Source organism: Bombus huntii, chromosome 5 (genome assembly GCF_024542735.1).
Source record: "Bombus huntii isolate Logan2020A chromosome 5, iyBomHunt1.1, whole genome shotgun sequence".
Taxonomy (NCBI): domain Eukaryota; kingdom Metazoa; phylum Arthropoda; class Insecta; order Hymenoptera; family Apidae; genus Bombus; species Bombus huntii.
Genome location: NC_066242.1, coordinates 14,801,821 through 14,819,057, shown reverse-complemented (window position 1 = coordinate 14,819,057; position 17,237 = coordinate 14,801,821). Strand labels below are relative to the sequence as shown.

Genomic DNA, 17,237 nt, shown 5'->3' with positions numbered 1-17,237 from the left:
CGATCTGGGAAGGAACTGTTATATTTTATTATATAAAAATATAATTGTGCTATTTAAAATTTAGAAGACTGCCATGTCCGACAGAAAATTGATTTATTCTTCTTCCCAAGATAGATAAAACGTTTTCGAATGTGGAATTCTTCGATGTGGATTGATAAGAATCGAGGATATAGATCGCAAAGGAAAATTATAAAATACACGATCTGGAAAGGAACTGTTATATTTTATTATATAAAAATATAATTGGGCTATTTAAAATTTAGAAGACTGCCATGTCCGACAGAAAATTGATTTATTCTTCTTCCCAAGATAGATAAAACGTTTTCGAATGTGGAATTCTTCGATGTGGATTGATAAGAATCGAGGATATAGATCGCAAAGGAAAATTATAAAATACACGATCTGGGAAGGAACTGTTATATTTTATTATATAAAAATATAATTGAGCTATTTAAAATTTAGAAGACTGCCATGTCCGACAGAAAATTGATTTATTCTTCTTCCCAAGATAGATAAAACGTTTTCGAATGTGGAATTCTCCGATGTGGATTGATAAGAATCGAGAATATATATCGCAAAGGAAAATTATAAAATACGCGATCTGGAAAGGAACTGTTATATTTTATTATATAAAAATATAATTGGGCTATTTAAAATTTAGAAGATTGCCATGTCCGACAGAAAATTGAGGAAAGACTTAAGAAATCATGTAATCGACGGAAACAGCATGAATGAAGTAGGTTATCGGGCAATTACAATGAAGCAAGGATAAATGGCGGATGTGACGAGGAGATTAAGCACGCTGTCGCTAAAATTCCGCGATCTCTGGTCGCGTTGTCCGCGATGAACATCGACCCCGCTTTTAACCGTTCCTACCCTCGGTAACATCGCTCTTCTGATAAAACCGCGATATATCGTTGCGAAATGGAGGAAGATACTAAGAACAATCGGCGATAATTCGATTTTCTGCCTGTTAGTTGCATTAACAGTATATGATATCTTCGATAAAACGAATCTTTAATTCCGTGAGGTATCGTGCAATTACGATTAGGTCAAATGGACATACATTTTGATTATGTCTTCATACAGATACGTGATTCTTAGAGAATTTTTTAGTTTGAATATTATTTTGAATATTATAAAATTACAATCCGAACACAAATTCTTTTAGGTAATTTTTCTTTAAAGATGTTGCAGATGTGCGATCTCTTTCGACACTGGCACAGTCAATAACTCAAATTCTTCTTCTTTCTACATTTCTACGTTTATCTTTTCTAATATTAATAATTCTACAATTGTTCAATTCCAATGTATACGATGATCCTTCGTAGTTCTGTAACATTAATATATCTAATAATTGTAGTAAATTGATTAATATTGATATTAAAACGAGAAGAAACGTGGTGTTAGCTGGGTAGCTTGAAAATCATATTTTCTTAAACCATAATTTGCAAGGAATTTCTGTCGATTTCATACGACTCTATTGAGGAACGCCCCAACGACGTTCGTTCGACGGTATCTGGCGAGATTTCGTATCTGAGACACGATGACATCGATGCTATTGCCTCCTGTGCGCAGATATCATCTCCGGCTGCAGATATTATCGTCGCCAGGCTAGAAAATCGACGTGCTGGCGAACAAAGGGAAGGCTTAATGGTCTAGTAACCTCGACACCTCGACGACTTTTCCACCCTTCCCTCCTTTTTTTTTTTTTACAACACAAGCCTCGATATTGCGCTCGTAGCATTAAAAAAATCCACAAAAGAGAATAGCGATATTTACTGGACCGAACTTTGCTATGAAATATTGCGAATTTCTCCTATCTGTCGGTAAAAATCTTGTAAAATAAACGCTCCTCGACCTCCAAATTTATAAACAGATAAATAATGCAAAGAGAGAAAAAGCAAACGCTTTGTCTAAAAATAATTCAAATTTATGGAGAAGTCTGAATTAAAATCGTTTTGATCACTTTGGCAATGTCATAGCGTTGATCTTTCAAACTGAATCAATTTCTTCAAGGTGCGACGACTAATTATAGAGATTCTTGGAATTCTAAAGACCGTGGACCGAAATTCTCGCGAACCAGAAATACTGCGACACAGTGGCAAAAAAAAAAAAAAAAAAGAAAAATGAGATCCAGCGAAAAGAAGTTGCGAGTTAGTCGCGGAGCGACTTAATTGCTTAAACGACTCGGATTATGCAAATAACGCGTCGTTCTGCCCACGCTCGTGCAACCCGTTTGTCCCGTGGATTATGGCGTTGAAACGTTGCTACCGCGTCATAAACAGTGGAAAGCTGGAATGTCCAAATGAAACCAGCCAAGAGCGCTTTTCGTTGATGCATTTCGGAAGTAACGTATTTTGCAAGTTTAAATACGTTCGTTAAAAATACAGATAAACGTATGCTAAATTATCGTTTATAATCTTCGTTGAACGTCAGCTGGGATTTTGTATAAATCGTATTTTTTATCAAACGACAACAAAATCTAAGTAGCATTTTGTCTTTGTCATTATGAGATTAAAATACTTTTACTCGAGATATCGGATAATTTTTATAAAAATAACGTTCAGCGACCTAGAGGAGAAGATTCTCGAAATCTTCACGCGCTTTGAAAATTTCTCTTCCCTCTCCGAATTCGAATATCTTATTTCGATTCTATCATCTTATTGAAATATTTCTTCGTACGAAAACAACCATAAATTTCTAAATTTCGCCTCGAAAATTTCCCCTCCGATGGCACGCGTTATATTTAAATATTCTACTTCGACTACTGTTTCCAATATCTTTGCATACGAAAACGATAATAAATAAAAGAGATAAATAAAACGATAAAAATACTATTCGACTTTTCTCCATCTTTCCCCGAGGCTATACTTTTTAAAATTACGCTAAATAGTACAATGTAATAATATTTGATTACGTTGTATTGCCTTATATATTACAATATTTTATTGCTTAATAAAAATGACCATAAGCCATTAAGAAAGATAGCAATGACTTAGCTTCTCCATTATATCCTAAAGATAATATCGCGTGTTTGAACGTCGTTTACGATCTTCCTAAGGTCCCGGCGAGTCAGCAATGCGATTTTTATTCACTTTTCAGACGCGCTTTTTCCCCGGGACGGACAGAGATTGAGCTGTAAAAACCGGACTCGCCTCCGCGCCCTATAAATCTGCCACACGTCGAGCAAGTAAAAATGCGTCTGCCTATAAATACTCGTACGCTACGATGACTTCAAATGGATCGTTTCGGCCTGGTCCTTTAGCCACCCACCGTTTCACGCGTCGTCTCTTTCACTTTCGCGTTTGTCTACGTTTATTGCGATTAAACAAGCAATTGGACGGTCGATGATCCACGAAATTATTACGCGAAGTGTAAATCATATATCGTTTACCGTGTCTAGTTTGCGTTAATTCAAACATTATTTTTCCTTCGAAGGAATATGTAGAGGATTGTTTGATTGAGTTGTTATTTAAACACAACTCAATCAACAACATGATTCGAATTGTCCTTTAGCTCATGTGTCGCTACAAACGTAAGATAATTTCGTGAAAATTGGATATTTTCTATATTCATTTTTACGAAGAGAAAAACCCACAGGAGAAAAGGCAAGATACGTTTAATTATACTATGGAAGATTTCCTCACACAGGATACTGATATTGAGTCGATAACTAAGCGATCGCAGATTTTGTCGATACCACTTAATGACAAAATCATTTAGTTGCCAACCCAATAATTATAAACAGTAAAGAAACGGATATCTTTTACTGTATTTACCTACATTTCTTACAATTTTTTTTTTTTTTTTTTTTTAATAAACTGGTAAATAAAATGGCATTTTTTAAAAATAATTTTCATTAAGAAAGAAAAAAAAAATATTTGTATAAGTATACAGTCATGATCAAGAGGATTTAAAAATTTATTAATCGTATTGCGATCGCTGAACTTGGTAAGGAATACACTCACAAGGGATTCGTTAATTTGACTGCCCTCGATTTATTTCTTTCTACCACGATGAACTTCATTAAGGGAAGTAACAGTGTGGAAAATTGAGGAAAGATCCAGTCATTATGATACATCTAGTGGCATTTACAAAGGTCTACGGAAGTTATTGTAGCTACATATCCGCTGGTACCTTTAACGACTTAAAGCAAGGGAACAGAATTATCGAAGAGCGACCCCAACTTTCGTAATGAGAGCTACTTAAGGAATTCTTTTCTTTTACCATCCTCTTTCTTCCATTTCCTATATCAGTTTAATAAATCAAGTAAAAGATTCTTCCAACGACTCTCTACGATTATTAACTTTTTATTTAAATTCGTGGCCGAGCAAGCGCCGTGACTAAATTTTATAAAATAAATTTCTCCTTTCTTTGTTTCTTTACGAATTTGTCCATCACTTTCGCGCTACTTTCTACGTAATGAAGCGACAATGAAATCTTCCAACCAAAATGTTATTGTAGCTATTTAAAGACTTTATTACCGCGTATCTAAAGAAGTCACAGCAGTCTGGAATGTTACGGTGGATTCAGGCCCACGCAAAAATTGTCTATTAGTACTTTCATGGTAGGGAGGTAACGTAACAACCGCGTTCTCTTAAACTTCTAAAACCTTGGTGCAACGCCTCGTTCGTCCATAATGTAAAAGTGGCGGCCTTTGAGCCAGTCTTTTCATTAACCAAAGGCGGAAATCTTCGAGGCAGGAAGTAAGCGTTTTCTTATGAACCTGGTCCAGAGGCTTTTAACGTGCTGCCACGTTTTATCGCTGGTCAAAGTTATAATTCCTTAACGTGGCAGTATATTAATCTTACCAGAGAAAAGATATACCTCAACGTCTAATTTCCTTGCGTCAAAGGAAAAAAGCTAAGAAACGTAAAGGACTCGATTACGCGGGTAAAGAAACTTTTTCCATTTGACGCAGTGATACGAATGAAAGTTTTATGGGCGTTAAAAATTCAAACTAAAAGTTACGTATAATTCTGAACGATGGTGCGATATCTATTGGTATAAAATAAAAATAAAAATTCCAACTCCCACTTCCCTCCACATGGACATTTCCTTTTTCATTTGATCGAAGACGGATATAGAAATCTTCCAACTTCTAAAAACGTGTTTCCATTAAATCATTAAATCACTGAAAATCCATTGGGATAAATAAAAACGGAAGAAAAGAATCCTTTCGTAAAATTGATATCTTCGTCGATAGCGTGATAAGTAAAAAATAGCGAACAGTTAACGCAAAAATAAGCGACGTTTGTTGAAAAATAAGCCTCGATGCAGCAACCGTTCTTAGAAATAAAAGTAAAGCGAGGTGGTGAGGAAGGCGAGCATTTAGAAACGAAGGAATTTCGAATGTTCTTCCTTTACTGTCCAATTATGGCTTTCGCGTTGCACGAATCAAAGTTTAATTTATATTTATGCATAGTTTCGGCTTGACCGGAAACCGCAACATCCGCCGGCATCCGGCACGCGTTGTCGTCCAGTTTTCGAGGGACGAAATAGTGAAAACGATGAGATCATTCGTGTTTGCTCCAGTGAATCATCGTCTGGCCCGGCAACGACCACTGGCTGCTGTGGCCAGGTTTCACGAACACAATATGCCATGAATTTCATGAATTCGGCGATGTATAACTGGCTCTGTGAATTAATTTTCTTTGATAAAGAGGATATTCACAAACGCGGCACGATCTGCAAAAATGTCCACATCGCCAAAAACGAATTTAAACGGAGCAGTTGAAACAACGACGTAAGTTAGAAATTCAGCTGTACCAGTTTTCTTTGAAACAGCGATCGATCTTTCAAACTTCGCTCGTCACTCCACTCTGATCTCCTTAAAAACCCAAGGTCTGCGACTTGTCTGAAGGAGCAGAAAGAAAGACGGAGATTATGCGTGCGCGAGAAACCGTATCGATCACGTCGTTCGAGTCAGAAAGTGGCTGCGGGGGTGAAAAACAAGTAAAGAAGGGGACCAGCGTAATTCCGGCTCTCTTTGAATTCTTCCATCGAGCGGAACGAAGACCGTGTTATAGACACTTTATCGGGTTAGAAAAAGATGAAACAAGGAGGAAGGAAGAGTGGCGCGTTTATTGAACGCGTTGTATCTCGAGCAAGCGGATATAAAAATAAAATAGGGAAAGAAAGGGCGAGAAAGTCGGAGTGAAACGATAATGGTAAACGTTAATAACGCAGCGATGGTTTGGCACGCGTGTGAAACAGGATGGAAATGAGCCATGTGAAGAAACGACGGCAAAGCGGATTGATCGTTTACATCGTTTTATATAGTAACACATTAAATAATAATAATTGGCGAGCGATATCGTCGATGTTGCAAAACCATTCGATTCGCGGAAAAGTTTCAAACGATAGAAGAATCGTATTGTACGAAAAATGTAATTCTGCACTAAAGCAAGGTTATTATACCGCTATGAATTTTCTTTGGTTACAGAGAGAAGCTCTAAATGATAAAAAAATATTCTTCGCGTCGCGGCAGAATTCTTCTATTTTGCGTTATGGAAAAGCTCCATTAGACCGTAGGGAAATAATTTGGTATATCGCAGGAACATTCTAAAGGACAGAACACGACAGAACTGTATGGTGGAAAAATTGAATTCTGTATCGTAGGGAACTGATACTAAACACGTAGAAAAATTTCTTGTGTATATCAGAGAGAAAAGTTCTCTCGGGAGGAGAACTTTACCTTTCGGTCGAATTGGTTCTGTACTGTTCACAGTCCTCCGGATGGCGGCACGAAAGGAAGCTACAGGAGCATGGACCGCGTAGCATGTGTTCGTATCACCTGCCCTGCAGTTGCCAACCGAGTTGCAGCTGCACGCGTGCAACGATACACGGGCACAAAGAGAGGCCCAGGAATCCGGCCGTGGTTTCGGTATGTAACCGGAATGCAAGGGGAAACCAGGGAAAAAGGAAGACGAGGAACCGACGAAAGAATCGAGCGAGATTATCGTGCGCCAGAACGAGCTTTCTTCTTTTCTGCACGGTGGTTAATCTACCGCGAATCTACCGAAACGAGAAAACGTCTCTGACTCTAAAGATTTCAACTTCCAACTCGAGTTCCTCCAGATATGGAAAAAACGGGCGAGAAAAAGTTCTGCGACCTAGAAGAAGCTTGAAATTGTTGAGTTCAATTAGGTAAATTAGATACGAACAGATGTGTGTTACTGTTATAAACAAAGTGTTTATTTATGGGAGACTCGATGGTATAAATATGTAGGAAATGCTCAAAATACAATACGATCAAAACACACGTGCAAAACTAAGTTGCAAATCTACGATAAAATTTGTTCGTTGAAAACTCCTAAATATTAGTTCGTCCGAAACGTTTCTTTCGTTTTATAAGATGATAATAGATGAACAACAATTTCTGTTTTATATTATTTTATTGAATTACGATCCGTTTCGTTCTATTTCTATTATTATGTTCCTGCATAATTCTCGCATAATAATTCTCGCATCATAAAACTCGCAATATGCGAAAATAAGTCAAAAATATAAAATGAAACCTTTTCGTTTGTTTTCCTTTTTGGAAAAATCGTATACAAACTATCTCTCTTCTCTAATTTATTTTTAGTGGCTGGTAATTATTCGAACCACTGATCCTCGTACATTCAAAAACCACGAAACCTTACACGTATCTAGAAACACGTAGAACATCTTCGAACATCTTGCGGCTTATTTTTCGAGTTGTTACAAATCTAATCATTTTCGTTAATACACCAACTCTACATCCTCACGAAATTTACCTATCACGTTAAAAGTGGAAAATATTAATTTCAACGGTGGTTCGTGCAACGAGTGCAATTTTTTATCAATTCTACGAGCGTAGTTGAATTAATGCGAAAAACAGTCTATCGGATACGATATCTGAAATCAGACCAGGCGAACCGACCAAGCGAAAAAATGGCTTTTCGCGCAAGAACGTGACAATACGCGGGCAAAAGTCGGATTGAAAAGGTTCGGTCGAGGACCTACCTGAGCAAGCAAGGTAGCATTCTTTGGCCAGTGCTACCCACGCGCCTCGTTTGCTATATCAAAGAGGCCGATGTTTTACGTGCACCCACCAACATCAGAGTGTTTCCTTCGACGCGACTTGCGTGCGTCTGCACGGCGTCTACACTGTCGTCAAATATCTCACGGTGGCATCTTTCTACTTTTTCCCCTTTTTCGATCGATCTTCCTTTTTTCGTGAGTCGACGTATTTTCGTAGTCGACGTTTGTTTAATAACAATAATATTTAAATAGCAAAACTATAGAAGCGTATATTGTGAAAATAATAATATATACGTCATTGCAATTTTTTATAATAGCCAATTTAAATTTAAGTCTTTAGTTCGCTGATTCCATAAAACGATGACGATCGAATTATTAATTCGTCATAAATGCACGCCTTCGTTCGATATTCAAATACTACTTTTACTGCTATTACCACAAATTTTTTTTTTATTTATTTATTAAAATTTATTTATTAAAATGTACAATCAATTCTCGCATTGAGAATTTTCAGTAATTTTTTCTGGCGTGGTGCAGTGACACGGCTAATTATTTATAATAAGTTAATACTTATTATAGATAAGTATAATTTATAAGTAAGTATTATAAATAAGTAAATATTACTTAATTTAGATAACTAATTGAATCTAGCGACCACAAATTAAACTGAAGTATCTGGATATTTATGAACGATTATAAATAAACGTTTACATTGACGCATACATTTACATAAAGTTCTATTGGAACGAACGATCAGAATATTTTCGTCACTAACAACGGTAGATTTTATCGAGAAAGTCTCCGATCGAAATCCTCGTTATCGACATATTTACGCCTGCGTCGTGGCAACCGACCAGCTGCAACCTGCTTAGGAAAATATGGAACAAAAAGGTCTGAGACTATGCGTTCGTAACAAGATGAAAATTATTTGAAACGCGTGCGTGCACAGTGCGCGTATGATCGCGATTGATGGAGCGCGCCAGCCTCGTTTTCCACGATGCAATTTCAAGCACGCATTCGCATATCTTTGCTGAGTATCGACGAGCGTTAACATACAGCCAATTATAGCTGAAGCTCGATTGCAACGTCCACAGAGAGAAATTCCTCGATTATTCGGCAATAATCGAGAAGTAATTGCCGATCTAAATTCGGCGACGTTTTAAAATCCGAGAATCGACTATCCGAATTCGAATCGATCGTAACAGCGACGCTTTGAACCATTGTCCGTTAATGGGATCGGTATTTATATCTGTGGGGGAAATTGCTGTTCTAGTTTCGACTGTATTAGAAATAGAGGAAGAGAAATTTTGGAAATTATATTGGCAGATGATTGAAACTGTCGAAGAAAGACAGGAAAAAACGTAGGTTGCAAGCGTAGAATGTAGAAATATTATATGATTAGACGAGCGTAGTTAAATTACAGATTTGTAGACGGCAAGATCGATTGGTAGCCGCATCAGGGCGTGTAAATAATTTCCCGGTGCGGCAAGTATCACGCTGAATAAACGCGGACACGCGGTTCACGTTGATATTTGCACCTGTACAAATATGCACTTTCAATCGGCAATCAGCGAATCGTGTGAAACGTAGTGCACGCGTTCGAATGGACAGAGAACTCTTAGACTTCGACGTAGAAAAAGAAGGGGAGAGGAAGGGGAATTAAGGGGAGGGGGGGAAGAGAGTCAAAGTTTCATAGAAAAGTCGGAATCAGTAACTTTATGGAAATGGCGAACTTGTACAAAGCGACTAGCCAAGTTTAAAAAATTGTCGGAATTTTGAACAAATAAATGTATCTACGTAGACGATTTTTATTTTGATAAAAAATTCTCACCGTCAAAAAACCAGTTATTAGGTTGGCAAATAAGTGATTGCGGATTTTTCCAATACTACCTAATGACAAAATCCGCAATCACTTAGTTGTCAACCCAATATACTACATTGTAGAATAGATATTCAATATGCTAGTTATTTATTTATTATCCTGAAATTGAAAAAATATTCAGCCCAACGATAACGATCCGATATTAAAATTGATGAAACGGAGTAATTTAACACTAGAACTACCATACCAGTCAAATTGACTGGTTTTACAATTTTATCTTAAAATTCTTACTTCGTGTTATCTTTTTTCCGCGATGACGTAATGCCTTTCGCAACGATAACTAAAAGAATAATATATTGAATTTTATTTCGTTTTTTATGTATTCAAACTGAAAATAATTTTGTATCAAGGCTACTTATACCAATACCAGTGAAAATAGCTGGTACTTGTCAAAGTGTAAAACGGTTCTGCAATCTGTTCATCGAACTCCAATTAACCAGTTTCCTCGTTTTCTACAACTTCCCACACGTTTTCCAAATTTTTACCGCGTATCATTCGATATGATGATATCAGATATCAGGAAAATTCCGGATCGGTCGCTAGATCGTTAGACGCTAACACTAGAAATACCACGCCAGACAAAATGACTGGTTCTACAATTTTATAAATTCGTCAATCCTCGTTTAGGTATCATGGCTCCAGATGGATTAATAATACCAAAATATCTACTACATAACGTGGAATTCCTTCTGTAAGAAAATAATAAATCAATAAATATAAAAATATTCTGTTACTTAGCCAACAATTTTTAGTAGCCAACAATTTTTCCCCTTTTACGAAAGGTAACGTCGTAAAAATTGATGCAGCAATAAAATGTCAACTGGCACGCTAACGAAATTGCAAAAACACGGGCAAGGTGAAATAGTAGCGATCAGCGGACATATTTCGAGTGGCAAAGGGTTAACAAAGCGACAAATTACGATCAGAATCGAAACTGGTTTCACGAAAGGAGAAACTGGCTCGTTTTATTTTCTCGCTGGCCATTCGGCAAAATTGTTCGCTACCTCGTTAATTATCTGGCAAACTACGGCAATCGGCGGGCATAATCGAGAACTCGACGGTCCACCGATTAATATGCGCTATGCGGTACGCGTAAAATACGATAATGATCGCGGCCGTTTCGCGATCCACGGCGATTCATTAATATTGATCGAATTCAATTTTCATCGATCAACGTCCCGAGCTACGTCTCCATCCCGCAGGGCAGCCTCTACGCTGCCCGTTTTTCGTATCGACCCATCGTCGTAAGACGACCACGATCGAAAGAAAAAAAAATGAGAAAGAAAGAAAGAAAAGAGAAAAGAACAGAAATTGTGACGTTTAAAAAAAAAAAGTAGGAAACGACGCACGAATATTACAGACTTTTTGTTGATCCACCGTTTCCTCGTCCCTTTTTTCTTTTCGCTTTTCACTTTGATCTTACCTTGGAAGAGACGGATGAAACTAGTTAGTGATTTTTATGTCGATTGCTTCGTGGTAGGTATATAGATACTCAGCTGGAGGAACAAGAAAATTAAAAAGATGAGAATAGCGGGAAACAGGTGGAATTTGATTTCCGAGTTTAGTTAACGAGGACTTGGAATTTTACGAGATGTATATTTGGTGGAATGGTTTTACAAGAATTTTTAAGAGACACAGCGTGGAAATCTGTTACGAAATAACTGTCTTTCTGTTGGGATAAATATTAACGTTTCGTTTTAATATCTTCACTAACGAAGCGAGATCGATTAGTAATTCTAAACGACCGAAGCATGCTCGTAAAGTTATTCGATTTTCTATGGGAACCATTACTGGCCTTTTACCAGGTGGTTCATATCGGTTAATATCAGATATTATAGAGAATTGTAAACGATCAAATGAAATTACGTAGAATTTATAAAGAAAGGAAGAGGGTCTCAACGAACAAATGGGGAGCCAAAAGTTTTGACAGATTTACACAGATTACATAGACTCACATAGAGACGTGGAAAATGATCATGGAAATTTTATTTTAAAAAACGACATCCCATACGCGTTAGTTTAACAAACTCCTGGAAAAAGTTACTCGGATATTTACAAGATATTTGAGATTGTGAATGATACTTTTAATCGCGTTCCACTCACAATATAATTTCGATGTTCGTTAATAGCGGACAGATCGGTAATTAGCGAGACGCGATTAGCTGATGGCCGATCTGAGCCGCAGTTATTGTCCCGACCGCAAATTAATTGGCTGGGTCCGCAAACTCGACCATGATCGACAGCGATTCAATTCCCCTAATTATCAAGTCTACAAATTGACATAATTATCTGTCCACGATACAGCGACACAAGGGCGTCTTTAAAATGTCAGATTCACGCACGAATTAATGCGTGTTCTTAATAAATTTCACAAAAATCACACGTCCGGCCAAAAGCATCCTTTAAACGATATTCTCCATAAATTCCGAAAAATTTCTTAAAACACCAACTTTCCAAAGATATTTCACAAGGATTTCTCGACGTTCCCCAATGACCGTCGTTCTTTCTCCTACAGCTGTGATACGTCGAAATAAAATCGAAAATAAAGTACGAAGCGACTTCTCGCCGAAGGAAGAAAGTGACCATTGGTCGAAAGAAGAAGGACAAGAGCGAAAAGGAAGAAAAAAAAGGAAAAGGGTGATATAGCAAGAAGAACAGGAACGGTGGCGTGAAACGGTGGTAGAGTGGCGCCAGCCAGCAGCTACCTTTTTTCCTTATGTCGTAAGAACGCTCGCTTCGTCTCGCCTTTTTCAATCTTTCTCTCCTCTCTCTTCCCTCTAAGTCTACCTTTCGTGTCTTTCGTTACGAAGCATTCACTCTCCCACGATTCTTTTTTATGCCCGCTGAAACTTTTGCACGCGATGTTACCGAGTCGAAGGAATGCCAAAGCGTGACAACAGGATGGCATAGACGAATCGACGAAGATCGATAACGAAAATAACGCGTATTTCGTAGTCGTCTACGAAAGATAGAAATCGAACGCTATGAATCGTGAATCGATATAGGATACTAATTAATAAGCAGCGAATCGTAAAATATTGCATAGCAAAGCGTCCGATATGGAAACGCTACTACGGTTGATGTATCATTTAAAATACAGTCCTTCGGGGATTTCGATGCTGTTTTCGCTGCTTATCCGTAACTATTAAAGATAGACAGAAGTGCATGAAAATTTGTTCGAATAAATTCAAATGAAATTAGTTCAAAGATCCATATAACGTATTGGGTTGGCAACTAAGTGATTGCGGATTTTTTCATTAGGTGATAATGATAAAATCCGCAATCACTTAGTTGCCAAACTCAACACTTTTGCAACTTCCAAGCTCTTTAATATTTTTATAACAGGAAACTATGTACGTTTGTTGAAATGATCATGAAATAACAACTATTCACCATTTGAAATTTTAAAGGAAATTCATATGTAATAACCAATGACGTAGGATATTGTTGCACAGTCTGGTTTATCGTTGACATTTAATTGGATAGGCAGAATATCAGTACTTCAATATTTTTATAACAGGAAACTATGTACGTTTGTTGGAGTGATCTTGAAATAACAACTACTTACCATCTGAAATTTTAAAGGAAATTCATATGTAATAACCAATGACGTAGAATATTGTTGCACAGTCTGGTTTATCGTTGACATTTAATTGGATAGGCAGAATATCAGTACTTCGATATTTTTATAACAGGAAACTGTGTACGTTTGTTGAAATGATCATGAAATAACAACTATTCACCATTTGAAATTTTAAAGGAAATTCATATGTAACAATCAATGACGTAGAATATTGTTGCACAGTCTGGTTTATCGTTGACATTTAATTGGATAGGCAGAATATCAGTACTTCAATATTTTTATAACAGGAAACTGTGTACGTTTGTTGAAATGATCATGAAATAACAACTATTCACCATTTGAAATTTTAAAGGAAATTCATATGTAACAATCAATGACGTAGAATATTGTTGCACAGTCTGGTTTATCGTTGACACTTAATTGGATAGCCAGGATACCAATATTTTTATAACAGGAAACTATGTACGTTTGTTGAAATGATCTTGAAATAACAACTATTCACCATTTGAAATTTTAAAGGAAATCGATATGTAATAACCAATGGCGTAAGATATTGTTGCACGGTCTGGTTTATCGTTGACACTTAATTGGATAGCCAGGATACCACGTGTATACAGGCTGAAAATCCTCGAGGTTGTGCTAATTATTCTCCCATCCGATGTTTCCACCACGATCGCTCCAAGTAGTTAGCGTACGCTAACTATTGTTCAACGCACACTCGACGATAGCATATACGTAGATGGGTACATACACAGAGGTAACAATACATAGAGACACGTGTAACAAACGTGTCTGACAAGGTACTCCAGGTTGCTCGTTTCGCATCGTGAAATTCATACAGGTGTTTCGAACCTTTCCCCTCTCTGTTCTTCCCTTATTTATAAATATTACCATTCAGGCCGTGTTACGAGTACTTATTCGCGTTGAGTACTTTTTAACAATAAAATATCGTATGATTGTTAAACGAATATACTTTCGAAAATCAATGAATATAATTAGTTTTTCCCTCGCGATAAACCTACAGATTATCGTATCGATATTATAAAAATAAAAATCATGATCAATCAATCAATCATCAAATCAAATTTCAATTTAGGTTTCTTAACATCGACCCTATTATTTTGTAAAATCTCGAGTTTGTACGTTTCGATCTCGAAATTCCAAGGGAAACAGAAATCTTCGAAATTCGAAGCGAAACTTTCAATTCGATATTTCTTTTCCATATACTACACATTTGATTCTACGATTTTTTCAGATTTATTTGACGACAGGTATTCTTCCATTTCTAATTATTTTATTATGTTACGTTCAATTCTAAAAATTCCTTCCAATTCCCGCCACTCCGATCATTCTTTCACGTTCGATCGAACCGCGCGTTTAATCATCCATAAATTCACGTGTCGACATCGTGGTTTTTTTTCCCGGTCTGCCGAACGATTTCGAGAGATGAAACTGACACGACATAATAATAATCGACGGAGAGATTCGCAATCCGTCACGCGATTTACGAGCACGCTCGGCGCGAATATCAGAACGGGACGACGCGACGGATCTCTTTAATTGATTTAATTCTGGAGGGCCTTCATGACGTGGCTGGAAACCAAGTGACAGGGTCAAGCGGCACTCTAGCCGCGGACCTCGAGTGCCATCAAACGATCGCGCTTTGATATTCGTGCCACGACGAATCGCGACACACCGGCCGCAATTTATGCCACTTCATCGACGGAACCCTTTTTTTTCTCCGTTCCCACCGTGGTTCTCTTCGGCCGGTATTATGTACACGTGTTTTCTTTAAAGATTAACACGTTCATTGCGCACGGCACGAAGCCGAATTCTCCGCTCCTGTGTTTCTACCGCAAACGTAATTTCAAATTTTACTAAAATAATACGCCTGTGGAAACTATTCTTAAAATAATCCTTCTACTCCTCATAAAATAGACTTTCTGAATTAATTTTACGAAGAATCGAAGTAAGTTGGTTATGAGACGACTATAGGAACAAAATGGCAATAATCGAAAGATTTTAGTAATTCGCGTGTCGCTATGCTTTGTATTGAGTTGGCAACTAAGTGATTGCGGATTTTGTCATTAGATGGTATTGACAAAATCCGCAATCACTTAGTTGCCAACCCAGATCTCTTATTCAATTTCATACATCGAACTCGAGGTGGTAATGTAAAGTTATACTCGTATTCCAAAAGTATAATTAGACTGGCTCAAAAGTTTGTTTTGCTTTTTAAGGAAATAATAGATGCACAACATTTTTTCATACTATTTCATCGAATGATGTTCCAATAGAACAAAATGGTAACAAACTAGCTTCAAGTAAAAACATTATGGGACATTTATGAACAAAACTCCTTCTCTTTATTACAACCGCGCGAAGTTAATCTAACAAAAATTAATTTCGTCGCTCGTTTCTATTCTCCTTTGCTAATCAAAATGAATTATTACTCCTTGCGTACTCGGAAGAAACTAATTCAAAGCTAAAAGTCAAAGCACCTCGTACGTCACTCTAGTTTAACCAACTCAGCCATCCATCACCAACAAAACCAACCATCGTGACCCTTAAATATCCCAAATCTTAAACATACCGCGAGACCCTCACAAGGCAAACAAACGGAGACAAAAATCCATGATGAAACGCAGGGTCCATCACGGAACAGATTTACCGCAGGAGAAAACTACATAGCGAAGAAGGATCGAATTTCCCACGAGCTAATGGAACTTTCAAAGATGTTCGTCCCGACTTCCGCTCACCTGTGCAAGGTTGAGCACCATCCCGCTGGAACCAAACTCTCCCACGCGTCCACCGATCTCTCTCTCTCTCTTTCTCTCTCGTCTTTTCTCCAACGTGCTCTCTCTGGACCATTTTACCTCGATCCTCTATCCTCCTCCACCCCGCGGCTAATACTTCGTTCGTCTCGTTGCTCCATCCTCGTTCCGCTCTCGTCTATCTCCTCCTACCTCTTTGTTCCTCTTCTCCTGTGGTATGCTTTGAGATCCGCCGCCAGTGCCGTCTCCCACCCTGGTTCGCGAACAGCTGATTCGCGAAAGGGGTCAGCCACCCCGAAATCCGTCTCTTTCTCGCTATATTCGGCCGTTTTCTCGATATCCTCTGCGCCGCGACGATAAAGACCGCCGCGATGGAACAATTTCCCGGTGTCTGCGCCGGCTAATGTTGTCCCGAACTCTTGGTGCGTTCGACTATCGACGCGAGCGTTTATTAACGCGAGAACAGGTTGCAGCTTCGAGAGGTGATTACGTGTACGATGGGTGTAGCGTAGGGAGACGCAGGATGGCGTGGATAGGTTGGAGAAGGGTGCAAGAGAGTAGATGTACGTGGGATGACGTGGGATGACGGATGAGTGGATGTAGAGGTGAGTAGCGAACAGCGAGTAGCGGTAGCGTTGGTACAGCGAATGGTCTGGTTTTGGCGTAATAACGGTTGGTTGACAGGATAGTTAGTGCCGCGATAGAGTAATCGGTAAAGTAATGCGATAAGTATAACAGCCTGGTTAATCGTAGATTAAGGAGTAGTATAATTGGTAGCGTAACGATGTTAGTGACGTGATATTGTAATTAATAGCGTAACGATAGCGTAACGCAATAGGTAATAGTGTTAGTCGTACGGTAGAGAGTAGAGTGACAAAGTAGCGAAGAAAGTACAGGCAAAGTGTAGGTGTTTGGTAGCGTAATAAACGAACACGTGGTACACACGGTATGAATAAAAATATGAGAGCTTAATGAATAGGTAGTATAG

The 17,237-nt window shown here is 38.0% G+C and overlaps 2 protein-coding genes across 3 annotated transcripts in view; one reads left to right on the top strand and one right to left on the bottom strand.

The window, feature by feature from the left end:
- LOC126865675 (glypican-4) overlaps positions 1-17,237 on the bottom strand; it is a 132,643-nt gene that overhangs the window by 39,416 nt on the left and 75,990 nt on the right. Inside the window, exon 1 of one of the 2 annotated variants that reach the window (XM_050618473.1) lies at positions 16,235-16,381. The exons of the other annotated variant lie outside the window; for it this stretch is intronic. Within the exon in view, the coding sequence (XP_050474430.1) occupies positions 16,235-16,346 (112 nt within the window). The 5' untranslated portion in view covers positions 16,347-16,381. Of the gene's footprint in view, positions 1-16,234; positions 16,382-17,237 lie in introns of those variants that run through there. 2 annotated transcript variants of the gene reach the window in all.
- Positions 1-17,237, top strand: part of LOC126865686 (uncharacterized) — a 162,224-nt gene that overhangs the window by 85,717 nt on the left and 59,270 nt on the right. The gene's annotated exons all lie outside the window — the stretch shown is intronic.